The 20,104-nt window shown below is 44.2% G+C and overlaps 1 protein-coding gene across 1 annotated transcript in view; it reads left to right on the top strand.

Moving 5' to 3' along the window:
* Positions 1-9,860, top strand: part of VSIG10L2 (V-set and immunoglobulin domain containing 10 like 2) — a 33,229-nt gene extending 23,369 nt beyond the window's left edge. Inside the window, exons 8-10 of the mRNA XM_084807241.1 lie at positions 933-957; positions 3,481-3,605; positions 6,139-9,860. Coding sequence (XP_084663367.1) covers positions 933-957; positions 3,481-3,605; positions 6,139-6,302 — 314 coding nt within the window. The 3' untranslated portion in view covers positions 6,303-9,860. The remainder of the gene's footprint in view (positions 1-932; positions 958-3,480; positions 3,606-6,138) is intronic.
* The last annotated feature ends 10,244 nt before the right edge of the window (positions 9,861-20,104 follow it).

The following is a 20,104-nucleotide window of genomic DNA, read 5'->3' as shown; positions in this document are numbered from 1 at the left end:
TCTGACTGAAAGCAGGAGCAGATTCACCGCCCCACTATCATCGGAGCCACCAGCCTCCACTGTGTAAGGATGGGATGAAGAAGTGCTTGGTCCTCGGCCAACATCTCCCCCCACCCCAATCCACTCCCGTTTCTAGGAAATCAGTACGTTTCTTTGGCCATACGTCAGCTCCTGATTTTAGCTGCATGGGTGCAACCAAAGAATTGTGGGCTGCTGCCTCCAAACTGTTTCAGAATTAAGATTTTTCTCACACTTGCCTGAAACCCACTTTCCCAGGTTTAAAAATCAAACAAAGGTGCAGCCATGTAAAACAGTGAGGGTACCACTGGAGAGGCTTTGCAGCCTGGAGGGCTATAGTTAATTTGCCTTTCACATTAATCAGAAAGCTGCCATTAATTAGTAAGATAACATGCATGGTATTTGCCCTAACATGGTGGACATACTGTGAGCTTTTCTACCTGAGGCTGTTAATGCACTGTATCTATTTTCGGTTTCATCGCTGAATTGAGATCTGAGTACTGCAAGAAAATAGTGTTTCCCTTCCTGCTTTTCCACTACGTAAACTCTAGGTGGCACTGCAGTATAGCAGAATAGCAGACACAGACAAGTGGAAAAAGTGTTTTCTGTCACCTTTACAAACAAATACCTAATTTTCCTTGCTCTTAAAAAAACTCACCAGAAGTGCTCTTTAGACACAGAAGTGAAACTGGAGGGTCACAGCTTCGTCTAAAGAACCTGTAAACAACTGTGAGTTGGGAACGATGAGTGCACGATAAATGCCTCGTGTAAAATAGCTCCAAATGGTCTTTGTCAGATGAGCCTCATGCCTGGAATCCTTTCTTAAGCTCCCCCTGCATTGGTCTTTGGGGCTAGGGTTTAATTTGGCTGTGCTTGCAAAATGGTTCTTAAGGTGTGATCTGATTACTCCACAGGGTTACACGACCTGCTCTTCAGAATGTAAGTGACATCCAAAGACTCTCCCCTTCACCTCTTACCTCCACTTTCCCCCACTAGTTCGTGCTCTCATTTGCCTCTGTTGGTCTACATCAGCCTTCCCCTACTATCCTCCAGAGGTGTTGGACTACAACTCCCATCATCCCTAGCCAGCATGTCATGTCAGTCCATAGGAAAAAATCCAAAATCCACAGTCAGGAAATGCCTTTGTTAGAGCCAACCAAAATGGCAGAAATAGCGACCAAGCTTTGAGTTCTCCTGAACTTTTCATGAGGTTGGATGTTAAGAAAGGGCGGGGGGGGGGGGAAGAGAAACAGGCCAGCTTGATGTTGAAGTCACAAATATGGCATTTAATCAAGTCTTAAAATGGAATATACGGGAGGAAATAGCAGACTAGGGGCACAATCCTATGCATGTTTAGACAGGGAAGAAGTCCTACAACACCTAGCATTCCCTAGCCAGCCATGCTGGCTGGGACATGCTTGGAGTTGTAGGACTTTTTCTGTCTAAACATGCATAGGATTGTGCCCTTAATTAGATTAGGCTCTCCTAGGTGCTATGCAGGTTTCAAGTTGTGCCAAGGACTGCGAGGACAAAGAAACAAATAATCGCCAATCCTCCATTTGGGAAAATAGGAAATCCACCAATTAGCTCGATCTATGTTCAGCCTTAACTGAAACACACAGGTTCCTTTCTGGGTAGAGAACAAAAGTAAAGAGAAACATAACAGTTCCTTTGTTAACAAAGCCAACCTAAATGTCACAAAATACTTAGCTGGATGTGGAATTCTCCAGAACTCTTCATCAGGCTGGCTATTGTTAGCATGGCATTGATTTCAAAGGGGAGATTTAGTTAGTAATTTATGAACTACATGCAAAATTTATGTATGTGTGCTTATAGTACATACATTTCTTATAGTACAATTGCGATAAGCAATAACAGAGGTGTTGCTCGGCACTTCAAAGTTCTAGGGCCCAAACATGCACTGGCATTAATGGAAGGTTCCCCTGCCCCCCTAAGCTTGTCACAAGGAAGGGGGATTTGTGTGTGTTTGTGTGGGGGCACAGTGCACAGAGAAGAGAGGGTTAACCATTCCCTCCATGACTGTGACCCCCTGGAAATCCCACCCTCAACCTCTTGTAAGGCAGCTAAGCTCAGACCTTTTCTGCATGAGGCCGTTAATCTGCTGTATATACTTTCAGTTTTGTTTCAGACCTGAGATTTGTGCTGTACACAAAGAGCTTTTTCTCTTCCAGCTTTTCTGCTACATAACCTCAAGTTGGTGCTGTGGTATAGTGGAATAACGTAATTACACCAGTGGGAAAATGTTTTTGTTGCGCTTTCAGAAATAATACTTCATTTTCCTTGCTCTTTAAAAAAAAAGGGGGGGGGAGTGCTCTTTAAAACCAGAAGCAAAACTGAAGGGTCACAACGTCATCTAAAGAACCCATAAGAAACCTCTAGTGAAGAATGACAAGTGCACAATAAATGCCTCATGTAGAAAAGCTCCTAGGAAAAAAATTCTCTTGGCACCAATGGGATTCCCCCCTCCACTTTAATTGCCATGCAGGGTGGAGAGTTGCGGGGGGCGGGGATTGCAGCATTGCAGGAAAGGGGGGATTAACCCTTCTCTCCCCAGCTGCAATCCCCTTAAAAATTGCCCCCTGCATAGCAATTAAGATTGCTCCATTGCTCTTTCCAGCCAACATCTTAAATTAATTTAGCCCTACATCTTTGTTGATTTAAGGGGGGTGTACAGTATCATAAGTATATCATTTTATGTTTTACAAATCCCTTACCCTAATACACAGTAAGGGTTTTTCTACATGAGGCTTTTAACCCACCACTTTACCAAGGCTTCTGCTTCTGGATTCTTTGTGGGATTAAGATAAGATCCTCTACACATGTTTATTCCCCCTCCCCCTGAGGGGGGGGGTCCTCCTTCTCTGAGTGTGGAAGAGATCTTCTCGTGCTCTGGCCACCCTGCATTTGTGGCTAGATGGCCTATTTTGGCTTTCTAGCCAGGGTGCCTTGGAGCGGAGGGGGGGGGGAGGGAGAGGCACCTTGGGACGGGGGGAGGGAGGCCAGATGGCACATAGGAAGTGTCATAACAGTGCTTCCACTGCCCCCTCTCCTCCCCCCAGGAACACCCCCTTTTCCCTCACTCTGTGCTTCTCTTACGAGCACAGAGCCAGGGACGAACTGTGCTGCCTATAAGGCCGTGGGGGCAGGAGACGGTTCCCAGAAAACAAAAAAATCCTCTGGCCATCTAGCCACTGTCTAGCAGCCATAGGATTGCGTCTGAAGTTCTCCATTGATGTGAAACATGAATTTGGACCAGAATATTATTTTTATGGCAAGGATTGGAAACTTAAAAAACAAAAATCTGGCCAGCCACTCTTTTTCTTCAAGGCAGTCTGAGTGTGGCAGTGCATGAGATAAGGAAAAAAGACTTGAGCATAAGTCAAAAATCTCTGGCTGAGCCTTCACCGTTCCTTTTATGTCTATCCCATCGCCTGCCTTTAGGGCTGGTGCAGAAGCTCGTGAGCATATCAGCACACCAGAAGATGCTGAGGCGGCAACAGGCATTGACGGTGAAGCCAGTGAGCAGGTTGGAGAGCCTTCAGCGGCAGCTGGAGAAACATCTGCAGGTAAATGTCCTCCTGGGTTAATAGCACTGCCTTATTTCAGGGGTGCAAAACGTGCAGCCCCCCAAGGCCTGCCTGTTGGCCCTCTGGGAAAAAAACTCAGAAAAATGCTTTAGGAAAGGGCTCTATAGTTTGTGCCACAGAAGCCTCATTCCTAGGCTGCTCTTAGAACGTACTAAGGAGCAGTGCTCGAAGGCTCCCACCTGTTTCCTAGGTCACCCTAGGAATGGGACTTCTATGGCAGTGACCATACTGTTCCTAGAGCAGGTTTTTTTTTTTTTTTCTGAAAAAGGTCCAGGTAACAGACTGTGGGATGTCAGGAGCCTTCAGCAAGAGAGTGGATTAGAGGAGGGAGAAGGGAGCCAGGATGGCTGGATGGTTTCGGAACTGAGGTTTCTGAGAGGAATGTTGTTTGAAATGCTCTTGGACAGGAGTTGGATTTGAGTGAGTAAGTGGGTGGGTGTGTGAGAGAGCACGATTGCTGCATGTGAGTTGTATGTGAATCTGTAGAGGCTGGTGGCTCTGATTTCGGTGGGGCTATAAATTCGTTCTGGGTTTCAGTCGGAACCAGCCAGAACTCCAAGGGAGCTATCCAAGGTGCTGAATTTATTTTGGGCTAGGGTGATGTCAGGGTGGAAACTGAGTCCATAGAGCCCCAGAACAGTTCTGATTCTGAGGAAGATCAACAACCCGTGGGAGAGGAGCTCGCTCGTCTCTCACAGGCACAGCGGCAGGGAGAGATTCCTCCTGGCTGTATTCCTGAGAGAGATAGTGACCCTGGCAGCGAGAGAGCGGGGGATGGGGCCTTGTGGGATGCTCGGCACAGACGCAGGGAGCAGTGCCAGATGGAGGGCGCCGAGAGGAGGCGCTCTGCTCGCTTGGCGCTAAAACAACGGTCACATCCCAAGGACCCAAGGTAAGAGGGAGGACCTCTCCATAGCCCATAAGTTCAGAGTCTTCCCGCGGTTCTCCTTCAAACGGGGACCAACTGCCTTACCTGGAGCTTAGGCTACTCTGCTAACTACCCCAGTGCAGTTCCTTGCTTAGTCGCTGGTGATTCGCATCTGAAAGATTCATTAAGTTGTAAAAGGAATAAAGCCTTGGAAATAATCCTTTTCATCTGTGACTTGAGTTGGCTATTGGAGGGGACTGTAAGAGGCAGCAAAGGCGCTCCTGACAGATTCAGCACCTTGAATAGCTCCTTTAGAGTTCTGGCTGGTTCTGACTGAGACCCAGAATGGACTGACAGTCCCATCGAAATCAGAGGCATCAGCCTCCACTGATGTGAATGTGCATGCATATCTGTGTGCATGCATGCAGGTGCAGCCCCCACCACCCCAGCAGACATACAGCATGGTCCTCAGGGCCAAAATGTTGTGCGCCCCTGTGTTATTTGGAAAGACCCAGCAGACAGAGAACATGGAAACTTAGTGAAGCGTTTTGTTGGCAACAGCAGAAGATAACTGCATCCCGAAGGAAAGAGCTTTCCTTCCCTCTCTGCATGCTGATCTTTTGGGGGCAGGTGCTCAGGAAGAAATCGACATTCTACCAATAAATGTGGCTTATTGGGTAACATCTAAGCCCTGCTTTCCAAGGGCTGGTTTGCACTGTGTGTTCATCGCTTGCTGACTGCAGCATGAATGAACAATTTGTATGTGCGAGTGGAGCCCTCACAGGTCAGGCGGTGCAGACAGAAAGTAGAGGTCAATTCAGCCACAGTGCTTTTTGATCGGTGGGGTCAGTCTTCACAGTCAGCCACAAATCTTCTCTGGAAAGGTGGCTGATGCATATTTATAAGACAATAAACAAATGCTCATGAAGACTTGATTGCTGAAAGGGGTTTCTCACCACCACTGAAGAGGCAAGCCACGGTTTAAACTTAACAGCCACTTGCCTCGTTGGGAATGGCAGCTATTAAAAAGAAATTCCAGCAGAGCACAGATTTCCCTAATATGCACATAAACCACTTCTCTTTTTCTGTAATCAAAGCCAGAATTTTGTACATGTCAGAGAACTGTGTGAGCCTGATTTCTGTCAGGTTGCTACTCTACACATCTGCAGAGATGATACTGAGAAGGCAGGCAGGCAGCCTTGCCTGTGCATGTGCTTGTTTCTTTAGCCATCCCTCCCACTCTTCTTGCCTTTCTGTTGCCCAGTTCATTCCAGAAAAGCAGCACATTTGGAGCACATTTATACAAAAATAAAAATCCTCGCACCTTGTTGTTATTGTTAGGCATTATTTTTGTTTGTCTGTGAGCATAAAGCCTGCATTTCATTAGGACAAAATGGAAACAGCTGGACTTTGGAGTTCCTGTTAGTATCAGATGTTAGTAAGAAGGTACGTCGTAGGCCAGGGGTGGGGACCATATGGCCCTCCAGATGCTGCTGGACTGTAACAGCATAGTCAGTGGTGGGAATTGCAGTCCAACAACATCTGGAGGGCCACATGTTCACTGTCCCTGTAATAGGCTGTTTTCTGCCTTCCCCCAAAGACTCCCAAGCAACTGACCTGTGTGTGTATTACTGTCTTTTGCAGAAGCTAGTCCAGAGGAAGCTACAGTGGCTCCAGAGGATCCTACAGTGACCCAGGAAGATGCCTCATCTCCAGCCCCTGCTCCAGATCCCACTGCTGCAGCTGCTCCTGATGATGACGATGGTGATCCAGTTAATGTTACAATCACAGTGACGGCAACCCCGTGACTACCAGGAAAACTGACTCCTTGCTGGCTTGAGGGGAGAGCTGTTCTGGGTCAGCAAGGAGAGGACAGTGATATGGGGAGGGATTGTGGAGCTCAGGAGAACTTGGAGGGAGATGTCCTTCCAGCATGAATTAGGCAGGAATTTCTCCATCGCAGATCCTATTGTTCCTGGGTCTCTGAGGGCAGATGCCCCTCTGAGAGCATGTCTTCAGCATGAGCCACAGAATCAAAGTGCACCTTGGCTGGAGGAAAGAATGGAGAGCTGATGAAAAATCTGGAGGGTGCCTTCCTGCAGACAGACAAGACAGAGAAGTGATGCCTTCCTTCCTCTTTGTAAAGGCTGGCAGGGTGGTTTTTGGTCCAGGAACAACGGCCGGGCAGCCTTAGACAAGACAATTTTATTCGCATGTGGTTGCTGAAGAGCTTCAGAGATTTCAGTTTGGACACCTAGGACAGAACTTGGTTATCCAACAGATGCTGATCTCTTTGTATACTAGGTGGGCATGTAGAAGACCATTGTTAATGATTGGTGTCACTGGTGCTGTTAAACTCTCTGATGCACTGATGGTATAGAACTATTCTTTTCTTAGGAGGAGGTGAAGGCAGCTGGAAGTGTTTGGGAGAATAAGTAGGTAGGACATGCCTGGGCTCTTTTTGACAACTAGGGAGTATTTACCCTTCTTCTCCTCCAGCCAACTCAAGTTGACTTGGGAGTTCTGTTCAACTAGATGCTTTATTTTTGGTCCAAGAAGATAGTACTGGGTTTAATGCATGGCCTGCAGTGAGTTTAGAATGAGCCTATAGGGGCCAATTCATTGTGTGCAACCAACATACTGAAAGGTGTCTGACACATAGATCAGGGATGGGCAACTTGTGGCCCTCCAGATGTTTTGGCCTACGACTCCCAAGATCCCTCACCATTGGCTGTGCTGGCTAGGATTGATGGGAGTGGTGGGTCAAAACATCTGGAGGGACAAAAGTCCAACCATGAGATAGATGGTAGGGACTTTTTCCACATTATTGACGTGCTGCAGTTTGAACCCACAGGCACATAAGGATTCTCAAACTGAATTTCCAGTGTGGTAATGCTGCACCACTACAAAGTCTGCAGCTGAAGCAGTATCTCTTGAAAGCCATAGCTTTTAGTTTGTTAGTTATATATGGGTGTGCACCACAAGATTCCGTTTGGACACTGATTTGGGAAACAGCCCAATTTGATTCAGACTGATTCGGAGGCCACCCAAGTCAACTCAGGAGTTGAATCTGACTGTCAATGGAGATCAACAAATGACTATAACATGTTTGCTGTCTGACAGATGAAGGTTTCAGACCTTGTAGCCCCTTTGTAGGCAGATGTCAGACAAATACACGCAGCAGTCTTTTTGCTAGGTGCCTTTAATGTTTGAAGGGAATTGCCAATATCTTTTTTTTAATTTCTTGGCAAAATTGAATGAAATTTGCGGGCATGGTTTCCAGTTCTGAGGGGATCATGCCTGCTAATTTTCAGATGAATAGGTGCAGGAGATTTTGTGCAAGTACAGTCTTTACAGTTTGGGGGTTTCCAAAACAGAATGCTCTTATCCCCCTATGATCTTTGTGGGCAATTGTTATGAAGATAACATGCAGCATAGAAGTGGCCCTAGCTAAGAAACCTACAAAGTATCAGAAGGATAGGTGCCATGTTTCTTCTGGAAAGAAAGTCTTCAAATTTGGCAGGAGGGTAGTGATTTGTTTACCCTTCTCTCTGTGTGGGTTTATTTTATTGGCAATTTGTGTGAAAATGGCATATGTCATAGAGGTGTCCCTGAGCAAGAAACCTGCAAAATCTCAGAAAGATAGGTGCAGGGGCTAGGGAATTATGAGAAATGAATACAGTTTAAGTCTTTTTTGTTTTCTGCTCACTTGGTACCAAAGTCACTGAAAGTACGATAGGAGAAAGGGTGGTTGTGGAGCTTACAGTGGCGGGGGCAGAAGGATTTGAACATCCAGCATGTTCTGAGCAAGCACCCAGTCCAACACTCTCCCAGGTCCCACAGACTCCACCAAACCTCTTTTAACATTCATGCTCCCGGAAGAGAGAACTAGCAAAGATCACTGAACACTGGAAAGTCCTGTGATACATTAGATCAACATTCCTGCTCCAAAGCACTGGGATTGGAGAGCCCTGGTAAAACCATCCACTGTGAGTAGGAACTAGAGTGCATAGTCACAAAACTACAACTCCTTTTCTCCACACCCTGGTGTTTTCTTTCTATGGAGAGCTTGGGGGGAAATGCATCAGGTTTTGAAGATGCACTGTCTGTGTCTGTGTGTGCTCACTGATCTAAATTGCTAAAAACACAAAACTTTGGAAGGGTTCAAATTCAGATTCAGTCCACTTCGGAGGAGCCACGCTTCAATTCTAACATCTCCCAAATCTGTCCAAATCAGTCTGATTATGACTTATGGCTGCAAGAGTTGGCTAGAAAACATGCAGTTAGTGCTTGGTGAGATCAGAAGCCAGAGAGGAGTCACTGAGAACAGCTCCTGATGCGCACAGTCCCAGCATTCCTATATGGCGCCTTCTCACTCTCCGTTAGGCAAATTATGCAAAATAAGAACATTGATTCATTTTGCCTGATTTGTAGGGGGTGGCCAAAATTCTCACTATGGGGACAGGACATAGAGAAATTTCATTTTAAGTGCTCCATAAAAACAGTCCTGCTTAAAAGAGAGAGAAGCATAGTCCCAGTTTGGAAGATGTGATATCACCATTTTGGAAGGGGCATTTGCTCCTGTTTTCCCCAGTGGTCACCTTCTAGACCAGTTGCTAAATTGTCTCTTACAGTCAGAGTGCCCTTTGGAGCCAGAAGAGCAATAGGACGCTTGTGCTGATGGATGTCCCTCGAAGATCTTCACGATGTATGTCCCTTGCATCTAGCTGACAAAGTCCCCTTTGTATTTGATCTATCTACAGATGAGGCAAGGAATACTACTTTGCAATAGCTCCCTCCCTCCTCACTGGGTTTTCATCATTCTTGATGAAAGGGATCAGACACCAAGCTCCAGCTAATGGCAGGGCGGGTTGGCTGCTAGAGCCAAGGAGACTCTTTTACCAATCTCATGAAATGGTGAAGACATCTCTGCTCATCCTGGGCTCACAGATGACCTCCTCCTTGCTGTCCTTTGAAGTAGGCTGGCTAGTCCAGCTGAATCCCCAGGCCAGAATAGTGGAGGACTATGTTTTGCCCCTTGGTTCAGTCTTGTGTCAAGAGATAACTGCTTGGTTTATCTCTAAGCAACTACAAGATGGCTTCTTAGAAATGGCTATAAGTTAGTCATCACCTCTCCTTTTCTTTGTATTGCAGGGATGAGGAACTCTTGACCCTTCATATGTTCTTGGACGACAACTCTCATCATCCTTGACCACTGGCTATGGCTGCTGGGAGTTGGTGTCCAGCAACATCTGATGGGGGCTACAGGTTTTCCCACCTCTGCAGTAGATGTGACTTCTCACAGCATGGAGTTAAAAGCATTAGCAGTTGCTTATAGCTGCCAATAATAAAGTTGGTGTTAAAGGAACAAGAGCCCAGATTTATTTATTTTTTAAAGGCAACTCCATCTTCCTGACACTACCACCAAGGGCAAAGCATTTTGGGAGTCAGTACAAATGTGCAACACAGACCTCCTCCCACACAAATACCACCATCTCATCTCATCCATACAATCTCATTATTTGTGTTTATAGCCAGACATGGCAGTGTGGTATGTGTTATTTTTACTCACATATATTTTTGGCCTGTAAATCCTACCAGCAGCACTGGCTCCCACTGTCGGTAGGATCAGTATCCCTGATTATTATTATGCTTTATCCCTCCCTCCTGCCTATGTACAAGGAGCTCTGGGACTGGTGGTTCTCGAAAGTCACATAGGAAAGCACAGTTGCATAGGGAAGCACAAACCTCTCTCTCATACTAGAAATCCTAGTTTAACTGTGCAAGCCAACACTCTCCATCCTATGGAAGGGCCTGGGCCAGCAACTCACCATTCAGAACCTTGCTTCTTCTGCTCTTAACACTGCTTCTAACTGGCTCCTCCCCACCCCCACCCCAATCTCTCAAGATCCAGACAATCGGTAAATAAATAAAGGGAAATAAGTTTCCACAAATATCATCAAGCATGAGCTACAATTTAGCCTGTATTTTTTCCTTCATGGTGATGGGTTGCAGCCTGCACTGCCTCCCACCCTTGATCTCTGGGACCTGATAGAAATCATAGAATCATAGGGTTGGAAGGGGCCTACAAGACCATTGAGTCCAACCCCTGCTCACTGCAGGAAGCCTGATTTTCAGGCGGTCTCCCATCCAAGTACTAACCACAGCTGACCCTGCTTAGATTCTGAGATCAGACGAGATCACACACACACCACCACCACCACCACATGTTTAGGTCATGGCTACCACTCCCTAACCTCACAAGGCCATTCAACGGAAGCATGAAGAGATAGCTGGAATGTGGCCACACGTCATTCCCCCCCCATTCCCCCGCTGACCCCGTCCCCAGCGCTCACACGTTTGGTCTGAGAAACCAGGCCTCATGCATGAGCGGGGATGGGAAAGTTCATCTGAACACCTCTTTTGGTTTACACTTTCCCCATCATCATCGATCTCTGCTTGTCCTCTGCTAGTCCCCTGTTAACCCACAGTTTCCAAGGCCAGCCTATCAGACCATGTTTTTAAACCACCATTACATTTCGGTAATGTAGCTCTTTACAGTTGATGGCTCTGCCATCTTCTCCAAGTACATGGCTGGAATGGAGCCCTGGAAACATACACTCACATTTGTCTTGAATCCTCATTCTTAAACTGCCTTGGAAGGACAATGTTTCGAAAGGGCCACCACTCTGCGGTTAGAGCACATGCTCTGAATGCAGAAGTTCCCCAGGTTCGGTCACTGGCATTTCCCATTAAAAGGTGAAGAGAAAGATCTCTGCCTCAAACCCGGGAGAGTGGCTTTTGGCATCAGACAGCTTCCATCGACGTCAAAATGTTCAGGGTGGTGACTGAAGGCAGTTCAACATTAAATTTAAAGTTAAGAACATAAGAGCCCTGCTCAATCAGACCAAGGTTCCATCTAGTCCAGCATACTGTTCACACAGTGGCCAACCAGTTGCCCCAATGGGACACCCACGAACAGGACATAAGTGCAAAAGCATCATCTGACTCATGTTCCGCCGGCAACTGGTGTACATAGGCACACTCCCTCTGTTACTGGAGTCAGCATATAGCCATCAGGACTGGTAGCCACTGATAACCTTCTCCTCCAGGAATTTGTCTACCCTCTTTTAAAGCCATCTGGATTGGTGGTCATCACTACGTCTTGTGGTAGTGAATTCCATAAGTTAACACTACACTGTGTGAAGAAGTCCTTCCTTTTCTTTGTCCTGAATCTCCCACCAATCAGCTTCACGGGATAACCCTGGGTTCAGCAGTTCTGAAAAAGATGCCATTCATAATTATTATAGAATAGCAGAATTTTATTTATTTTATTTATTTATTTCATTTCTATACCGCCCAATAGCTGAAGCTCTCTGGGCGGTTCACAAAAACTAAAACCAAACAACACACAATAAAACAATTTAAAATATATAGAACATTAAAATCACAATATAACAATACAACCACAATAAAACCTAGCAGCAGTACAGGAGTTTAAAATACAGATTTAAAACAGCAAAGATAAAAATTTAGAAAGCTAAAATGCCTGGGAAAATAAAAAGGTCTTCACCTGGCGCCGAAAGGAGTACAATGTAGGCGCCAGGCGAACCTCACTAGGGAGCTCATTCCAGAGCCGGGGTGCCACAACAGAAAAAGCCCTCCTCCTAGTAGCCACCCGCCTCACTTCCTTTGGCAGGGGCTCACGGAGAAGGGCCGCTGATGATGAACTAGCAGAAGAACTAGAACCTTGCCTGTTCAGGACTCAGCCTCTTCAGTCTCAACTCTTTCTCCCTCACTCTCCACACATTAGGGTTCAGTTCATCCCTTGCAGGGGAGGAGGTACTCTGCCACACCAGCCAATTGGAGGAACTGTGTCTCCCTTCACCCCTCTCTTCTGGGGACCATGGCAGCTGCCTATGTTCCTCAGGCATGATCAGACACTTAAACAATCAAAATCAAAATCCATGAACGGTTAGCAGCCCAAAACATTACATACAACCCTCAAAGGCATGTAACATTGAAGTGTGGAAAATCTGTCTCACAACAGTTGTTTTGTTTTGCCCTTACAAGTGAAACTAAACACACTTGTTGTTTTGCTACATAGATGGACCTATTCAGGAGTCAAACCGCTCATTTAGCTTCACCAAAGCACTTTCATGAGACTTACATGGTGCCCTCCAGATATGGACTACATCTCCCATCAACTCCAGCCAGCAGGCCAATATTAAAGGTGATCCAACACCGGTCATGCTGGCTATGGATGATGTGTTGGACTGCATCTCCCATCTGGTGGCCACCAGCTTGGGGAAGACTGAACCAATCCATATGATCTAGTCTGATGACAGCAACCCATCAGCCAGAGGTCTGGCTCACCCAGGTACTCAAAATCCTTTAACTGGAGATGTCAGGGCTGAGTGTGCATGTGTCATGCGCCTGCAAAAAAAAAAAAAAAGGAAAGAAAAGAAAAAAAGAAAAGAAAAAAGTGTTCTACCATAGAGCTGTGGCCCTACTCTATACTGCATCTTGGCTAATGTTGGTTATAAGTATCAGTGACAAAATTGTGTTTCTCAGGCTGATTTCTACTTAAAGGCTAGCAGGCCACCTATCGGGGTGCAGAACTTGTGTGACCCTCCAGATGTTGTTGGAGAACTCCCACCCTCTCTGACCATTGACCATGTTGGCTGGGGATGATGGAAATTGGAGTCCAACATAATCTGGAGGGGCACAGGTCCCTCACCCTTGCCATATATTTATTGTTTCTACTGATTTGCTGTGAACCTCCTGGAACCTTCTGCTCAAGACATGAAAGCAAGTGATACATTAAGTAACCAACCAACCAACGTTGCCACACATTGGTTGTCCCAGTAATGGTCTCACTTTGGAATCAAAGCAGCCATTCCTAGCTTCATCATATAGTCAGCTGTGGCGGTGATTTCTGATGGCCCACAGCTTAACTGATGGAAGAGGGGTGAGCTGATAGTCAGCACAGAGGGATGGATTGAAGAACAAGCTGTTTGCTCAGTTCATTGTTCAAACGCATGAGAAAGGGAGCCAGGGGCACATGTGCTAACAGAAATGCTGACTTCATCAGATTAATCTTAGTTTTAATCCAGTGCCCATAGAACATGGGATGTCAACAGCTCCTTTACGGCAGGACACATTCCTTTCATTGTCTCCCAAGAGGACAGTCGGCAACGCTGTGGGAACTGCCAGCACAGCAAGCATCCATCCTGTCTCATCTGCCATGGGATCCTTGCATTGTCATCTCTTGTTAGCACATTGCTTAGACCAATAAAACAGTGCCCCTAAGCAACTAGAACAATGAGTCTCTTCAGCAAACAAGGGCCTGGCTAAGACCCAGAGTCATTTTATTCACCAGCTGGGCTAATGGATTGGTGGGAGGCTGCATTCATTCTCCCCCCACACCTCCACAGCAGTCTTCCTGCTCGCCATCACATTTCAGTACACAATACATTTTTTGTACAACTCACCCCCCCCACACACACAGTTTGGCATCTGGCACTGGAAGCCTAAACCTTTTGCAAACAGCTTATTAAAAATGCAACTCACTGCATCTTAGGTTATTTAGATCTATAGCTTGTCCTAGCCCAATGGCCACCATACAGGTTCAGCCACATTTGCAAAGTCCCAGAGCCTGCAAAGGTTTGTTGTTGATGTTCAGTCGTTAAGTCGTGTCCGACTCTTCGTGACCCCATGGACCATAGCACGCCAGGCCTTCCTGTCCTGCGCTCTCTCCCGGAGTGCTGCAAAGATTCCTTTCCTTTGAAACGTTGCATGGGTATTTCCACCAGATATAGCTTTACCCACCCTTGTCATGCAGCTGGGAAATAAAATAGCACCTAGACAAAACTTGCCTTCCATGCCACTCTTATTTAAAACTTACAGGAATCCCCTCTAAGGGTCTAGACTGGAGAATGTCCATTCCCCAAGCCTTAGATGTTGCTATCCATTTTCTCATTCCTAGTTGCCAATCCTGCAGAAAACTATCAAGTAACAAAAACAGAAATGTTGCACTCTGGGAATCTACTTTTAAGTCCAGTTCTTCTTATAAAGATAGGCTTGAGAACAGGTGGTACCTGAACGGCATACTGCCAGATGGGAGGTAGCTAAACCAGGCCTCCGCTACTTGGGAGTGGGACAATAGCTCTCTCAAGATGGGCTTAATCCCAATATTCATCAATGTGTTGCTCTTTCCATTCTTTCAGATCTAATTATTTTTATACATAAGCAGTTTTGAAGTGGTATCGGTTAAACAAATGTCTTCATGTCATTGTGCAGGACTAGTGGTATTGTGGGCCAGCACAGACAGAGCATTGGTTAGAATCCGCTAGAATGAACAAAGATTGGTGTAAATGAAAGAGCAGTGTAGGTGTACCAAGCCGTAAAAGTTCTGCACACTTTCCAAGAACTGATGATCAGACCACTTTCTGTCAAATGGACTGTGACTTGTAGCCTTGCTAGTTTACTAAAGTTCTCTGCAGTTATCCCTTGGGCAAGTGGTTGGCGTCACAGCCCTAGCAGCTGCCATTTTCAAATCTGGTGTTTTCCATCAACTCTCACCCCCGAGCCTTCACTAGCCACATTTTAAAGAATCTTACATTATATACTCATTCTCACTTATTGTCAGCCACCTTAGAGGCCTGTTGCCAGGCAGAAAGAGGGGATAGAAGTATTTTAGATAAATTTTTAAAACCTCTTGTGAATGTAATTGTACCATTTTTTAAGAATCAGCCCAGTATTTTTCTCCCAATTTCTGGGATGCAGAACTTGCAGCTTCAATAAAGTTGTGTTGTATAGTGGAGCAGGGAGGATGGATGTTTTGAAATGTACACTGTAGCATGCTTTTGGCCTCCTCTGGGAACGTACACAATTTATAAGACACCTGTAAACTGACCTGGGAACCCTTTCCAGCACTGAATGGCAGCATAACAATTAAAATCTGACAACTAAAACTAGGGAGCATTTTAAAAGCCAGAACAATACAGATAAAACAGATCCACAAGAGGTGAGATTAAGATGCACTAAACACCTGGTAGTATAGGAGTCATATGTTCCTAGCAAATGAACAAGCATCCAGTTTGACAATTAACATCCTAACCCTGTTCTAATATTCACCTGCTGGAACATGTGGAAGTCAGCAAAATCATCTGCCCCACATGAGAAGTGCTTGGTTGCTGTTCTATATGGAATCTTTCCAGATCACCTGTGGATCCTATGACTTAAAGAAATTCCCCATGAAGACAAACATTCAGGGTTGCAGGGACTGGGCATGGGATGGCCAGTGGAGAACATAGCAAAGTAGGTTCAAGTGCAGGATCACTTCCTAGCTTAGCCTTTCCCAACCTGGTGCCCTCTAGAAGTTTTGGACTACAATTCCCAAGATCCTTGACCATTGGCTATGCTGGTTGGGGCTGATGGGAGTTAAAGTCCAAAACACCAGGAAGTTGGGGAAGGCTGCCCAAGCTGCTAGCATAACCATTTCAATAAGTCTGTGCCAAACAGTGGATTGTGATAAGTTCACATGAAACCACTCTTATACATATTAAGATTTATACCCCAGCCTTGAAATATATAATGAGGGTGGCTTACATTAAAAAGCACACCATAAAATGATATATTAAAATAAGCTTAAAAGCAACACATCTGTAAGAATGGCAGAAAAATAATCCAAGTAAAACAGAAAAGTTTAAAAGCCAGGGGAAATTAAAAAGGTATTTGCCTGACTCTGAAAAGAAATCCAAGTGGACACCAGGTAAGCATCTCTGGGGACAGCATTCCAAAGCCAGGCCACCACCAAAAACAACTTGAAAATGCCCTTTTGCCCAGAACAAACACTTTCTTTACCCACTACTCATTCAATTTATGACATGTAGGTATGTTTCAGTGCACTGGTAAATGTGTGCGCGCATGTGTTCTTTTACAGTCTTAAACAAAACTGTGTTAAGTAGTAACTTACTAAGCAATGTACCAGGAGATACTAATTCTGGGGAACTCATTAAAACTTGGGAGCCTGTAACACCAGACTTCAGAAGTAAGTATTACACCAGACATTAGACAAAAGCAGCAGCATCCTCTTTAATACTAAAAACACAAGGAAAATCCTGCCCAAAACTACATTTAAACATATGTACAATTAAAAAAAAGAATATTACAACCGTTAAAGGAAAATATAGTGTATTTTTCTATATAATACAAAAGACATGCATCTTTAAATCATTTATTTGCAAAACAACAATAGTACAAATATAAGAACACTTGTTGCTTAGATACCAATACTTTATTTAGCCAAGTGACTTTTCAAGAACTGGAGGGGGAGACTTTGATATGTAAGACCTTAATGTGGTTCCATAGTTTGGACATGTACCATCAGGAAAGTTGTTCCAAGAAAAAATATTGATGAAACTACTGGTATTGGTAACATACTCCGGAACACATTTTCCAGAAGTAAGTCACACAGATTTCAATGTGACAGGATACACCTGCAAATTATTGTTTAGATTGATAATTAAAAGCAATTTTGGAGGCCCTCTGAGGCAAAGAGCAAGCTGCACCTATGACTTAGAACTGGCAGATCTACATTATCTCCTAGCACCAAGCTAAACGTGGAGAGCTGTTGTATAATTATAAATAACTGGGTCAGTTCATCTCATTCTTAAATTGTCAAAAGCACTTTTAAAGAGTCAAAGGCTCTAGGGTGAACAAAGATTTGGGGCAAAAGTGCTGCTGCTGAAGTTTTTCTGTATTAGTTGCATACAATTAACTCTTTCGTGAGAATGAACTCCAGTTGTCAAACAACTGATGACAGATATGCAGCACTTACCCTGCTGCAGTCATATATTCAGGTACTGAATTTTATAAATGAGAAAAATGCAAGACAGCCATTCAAGGGAAATTTAGTATGGGCCAAGACGCTATGAGAACTGAAACAATGAATTTAGGCTTCTACTTGCTTATTGGGTCCCAAGGTGCTCTCTGTAAACATAAGGACTAGAAACATTAAGAAGCTGGCATTCTAAAGCTTTTATATAAGATGCCATAAGTCTCATGAAAGTGCTTTGGAGTCTTCAGAAAGGCCCGCAAAATTATTCTGCGTAGTGAACTTTAAAAGGCAATGACAACTTTACTGGATATCAAGTAGGATAGTAGAATATTGTCCATTAGGATAAACAAAAATACGATTTTTCTAGAGTTTTCTGGACAAAAGTAACTAGTTCAGAATCTGAGAGTGAGAATTGAATCAACACTTGGATCTGAGAAACTGGATCACCTGTATATGCTTTCTAAGATTTATACACACCTATGATTGAAGGGAAATTCATGATCCCCTTAAAATATAAAGGCAATATATAACTTTTATAAATAAAATACAATAAAGGGGGAAACACTTAAAACAGTGTCACATAATATAAATAAAGAAGTCCTTGATGAGATTCTGCTAATATGACAGATTAGAGATTTTTTCCCAGCCTCCAAATACGACTCTCAGTTCAAGATCTAAAGACTCATATTACCTGGGGTCTCCTGAATCAAAGTGGCTCCATGTTACTGAAGCGATGCCAGTATCCCTTACATTCCTACATCAAAAGTATTTTGACATTCTTGCTTTCTGAAAAGGCATCTATTTATGTCCAAATCAGCTGGGACACTGCATCTAACAAGGTCAAGCTAGTTTAGAGGGATATGACTCCCTCTCCAGGGCGACTGAAAAGTAATTTCTCGTGGAGACAGACAGAGGAAACCTTCTGTAAGTCTAACCATAAACCAAATCAAATCTTGTACCAATTCCCTACCAGAAGGTGTCCTTGCATAGTAACCCAGATAAACACTGCAAATTCTCATTAGGGAGCCTTATTTATAAAATTATATAATATACATCATATATTATATAAAATAATCACACACTATATACACACACAGCATTTGACTGCTGCAACAGTTATAAAAATACAGAGCCTGTTTTTTTATCTCACACACACACAAACAAACGTTACTCAGTGTGGAACACTGCACCTGTGGGCACTTCCTCCTCTCTTCTGGAAGGGGTTTTCAATTTCTATTAGAGCATCTTTGCCCTTTCTTCTGTCCCCCCTCCCCCCACATGGGGTGTTTTTGGTTCCTGGCTCCAGCTAGGAAAATGAATTCATATTGCTGTAGGGCAACTGTAAATTTAAAAGTATGTGCCTCTTATTCCCAGAGAAGGTATTTTACAAGTGTAAGGTTTTTTTTAAAAAAATAATGCTGGTTAAAACTGGGAGAGGAGGGGAAACATGCAGCTAGCCTTGTGGCATACACAGTGTACCTTCAGCTTCTTTCTGAGACACAAGGCAGATTTCTTAAAGCTACATATACAGCTATTGTACAACTTAGCGGCAAGTTTGATAGTATACTTTAATAGTGCAGGGTGCTGCTGAGTGAAGCAAATATTCCATTCTCCAAAGACATGAAGCAGGGGTGATAAACCTTCTGCAACTCGTCTTTCCCAGCTGCCCAACTTTAATGCCTACCTTCCAAGGTATTAAAATACAGTATAATCACAGTAACCTTTGGAAGGCCCAAGGCAAAGAACTCAAGTTTGAAGCTTATATCTAAATCAAATGAACAAAATGTAGTGATAACACATTTAATCAGAGGCCTTAATCTACACTTGACTGTGTCATGCTCCAGTGTACTTACAAAGCAGGCCAAGTAAGAACCCTTTTCTTGACCAATTTCTGGTGAAGAGTATGGAAGCTTTTGATTTATTTGTAGGATGTTTTGTACCGTCTGTTTCACAGGAACAGTTGGTGAAATCTGTAACTCATTCCTCAAACTTGTCTCCGATTAGTGCTGCACGTTTTTGTGTTTAATGATAAAAAGTGAGAAGGTACAAAGGTTCTAACTTTTTTTTAGATTAATCTGGACAAATATTCTAAACTTCTTTAATTTTGGTTGTTCTCTTCCATCACCTCTGCATCAGCTCTGCTTCTTTAATGTTTTAAAATTACTGCATGTATGAACCTATTTACCTATAAAACAATCCCTGGAAACAGACACTTTGTTTTCTTTGGGGAGGAGGACCCATTTTCAATCTTGCACAATTTTGGCTGCTTTCTTATACCACAGACACATAAAATTCTTCTTTTCCTCCCCCCCACCTGTGTTTTTGCACAGCACCCTACAATGTTATTAGAACAAGCTAACCCAAGCCAAGAAGGGTGAAGCATGTATGTCAGGAGGCATGAAGGAACATGGGGAAAAAAATCAAAGCATTTATAAAATGGCAACAAGGGCACTGGTACAAAATATCCATGTTCAACCCTTCTACCCACTCCGCAGTAAGGGCTATATATGCTTCTGCCAATAATTCTTGCTGCAGTGATATTACATTGCCTATTTTGTGCTACTCGCTATCTGGAACTAGCACGGCAAGAATTCCATATTATTTATTTATTATTTATATCCCATCTTATTTGCTAAAAAGCCATCAAGCCATACCCTGACTACTACATTCACTTAAAGGAGCCTTGTTTCAGGCCTGCCATTGGTCATCTAGTACTGACTGAGAACCATTTGGTATTCAGACAAATTCAGACTGATGTGCTTCCAC

Source organism: Heloderma suspectum, chromosome 6 (assembly GCF_057233095.1).
Source record: "Heloderma suspectum isolate Gila_16-S chromosome 6, 16-S_ref, whole genome shotgun sequence".
Lineage (NCBI taxonomy): Eukaryota > Metazoa > Chordata > Lepidosauria > Squamata > Helodermatidae > Heloderma > Heloderma suspectum.
This window is presented reverse-complemented; position numbering and strand designations above follow the sequence as displayed.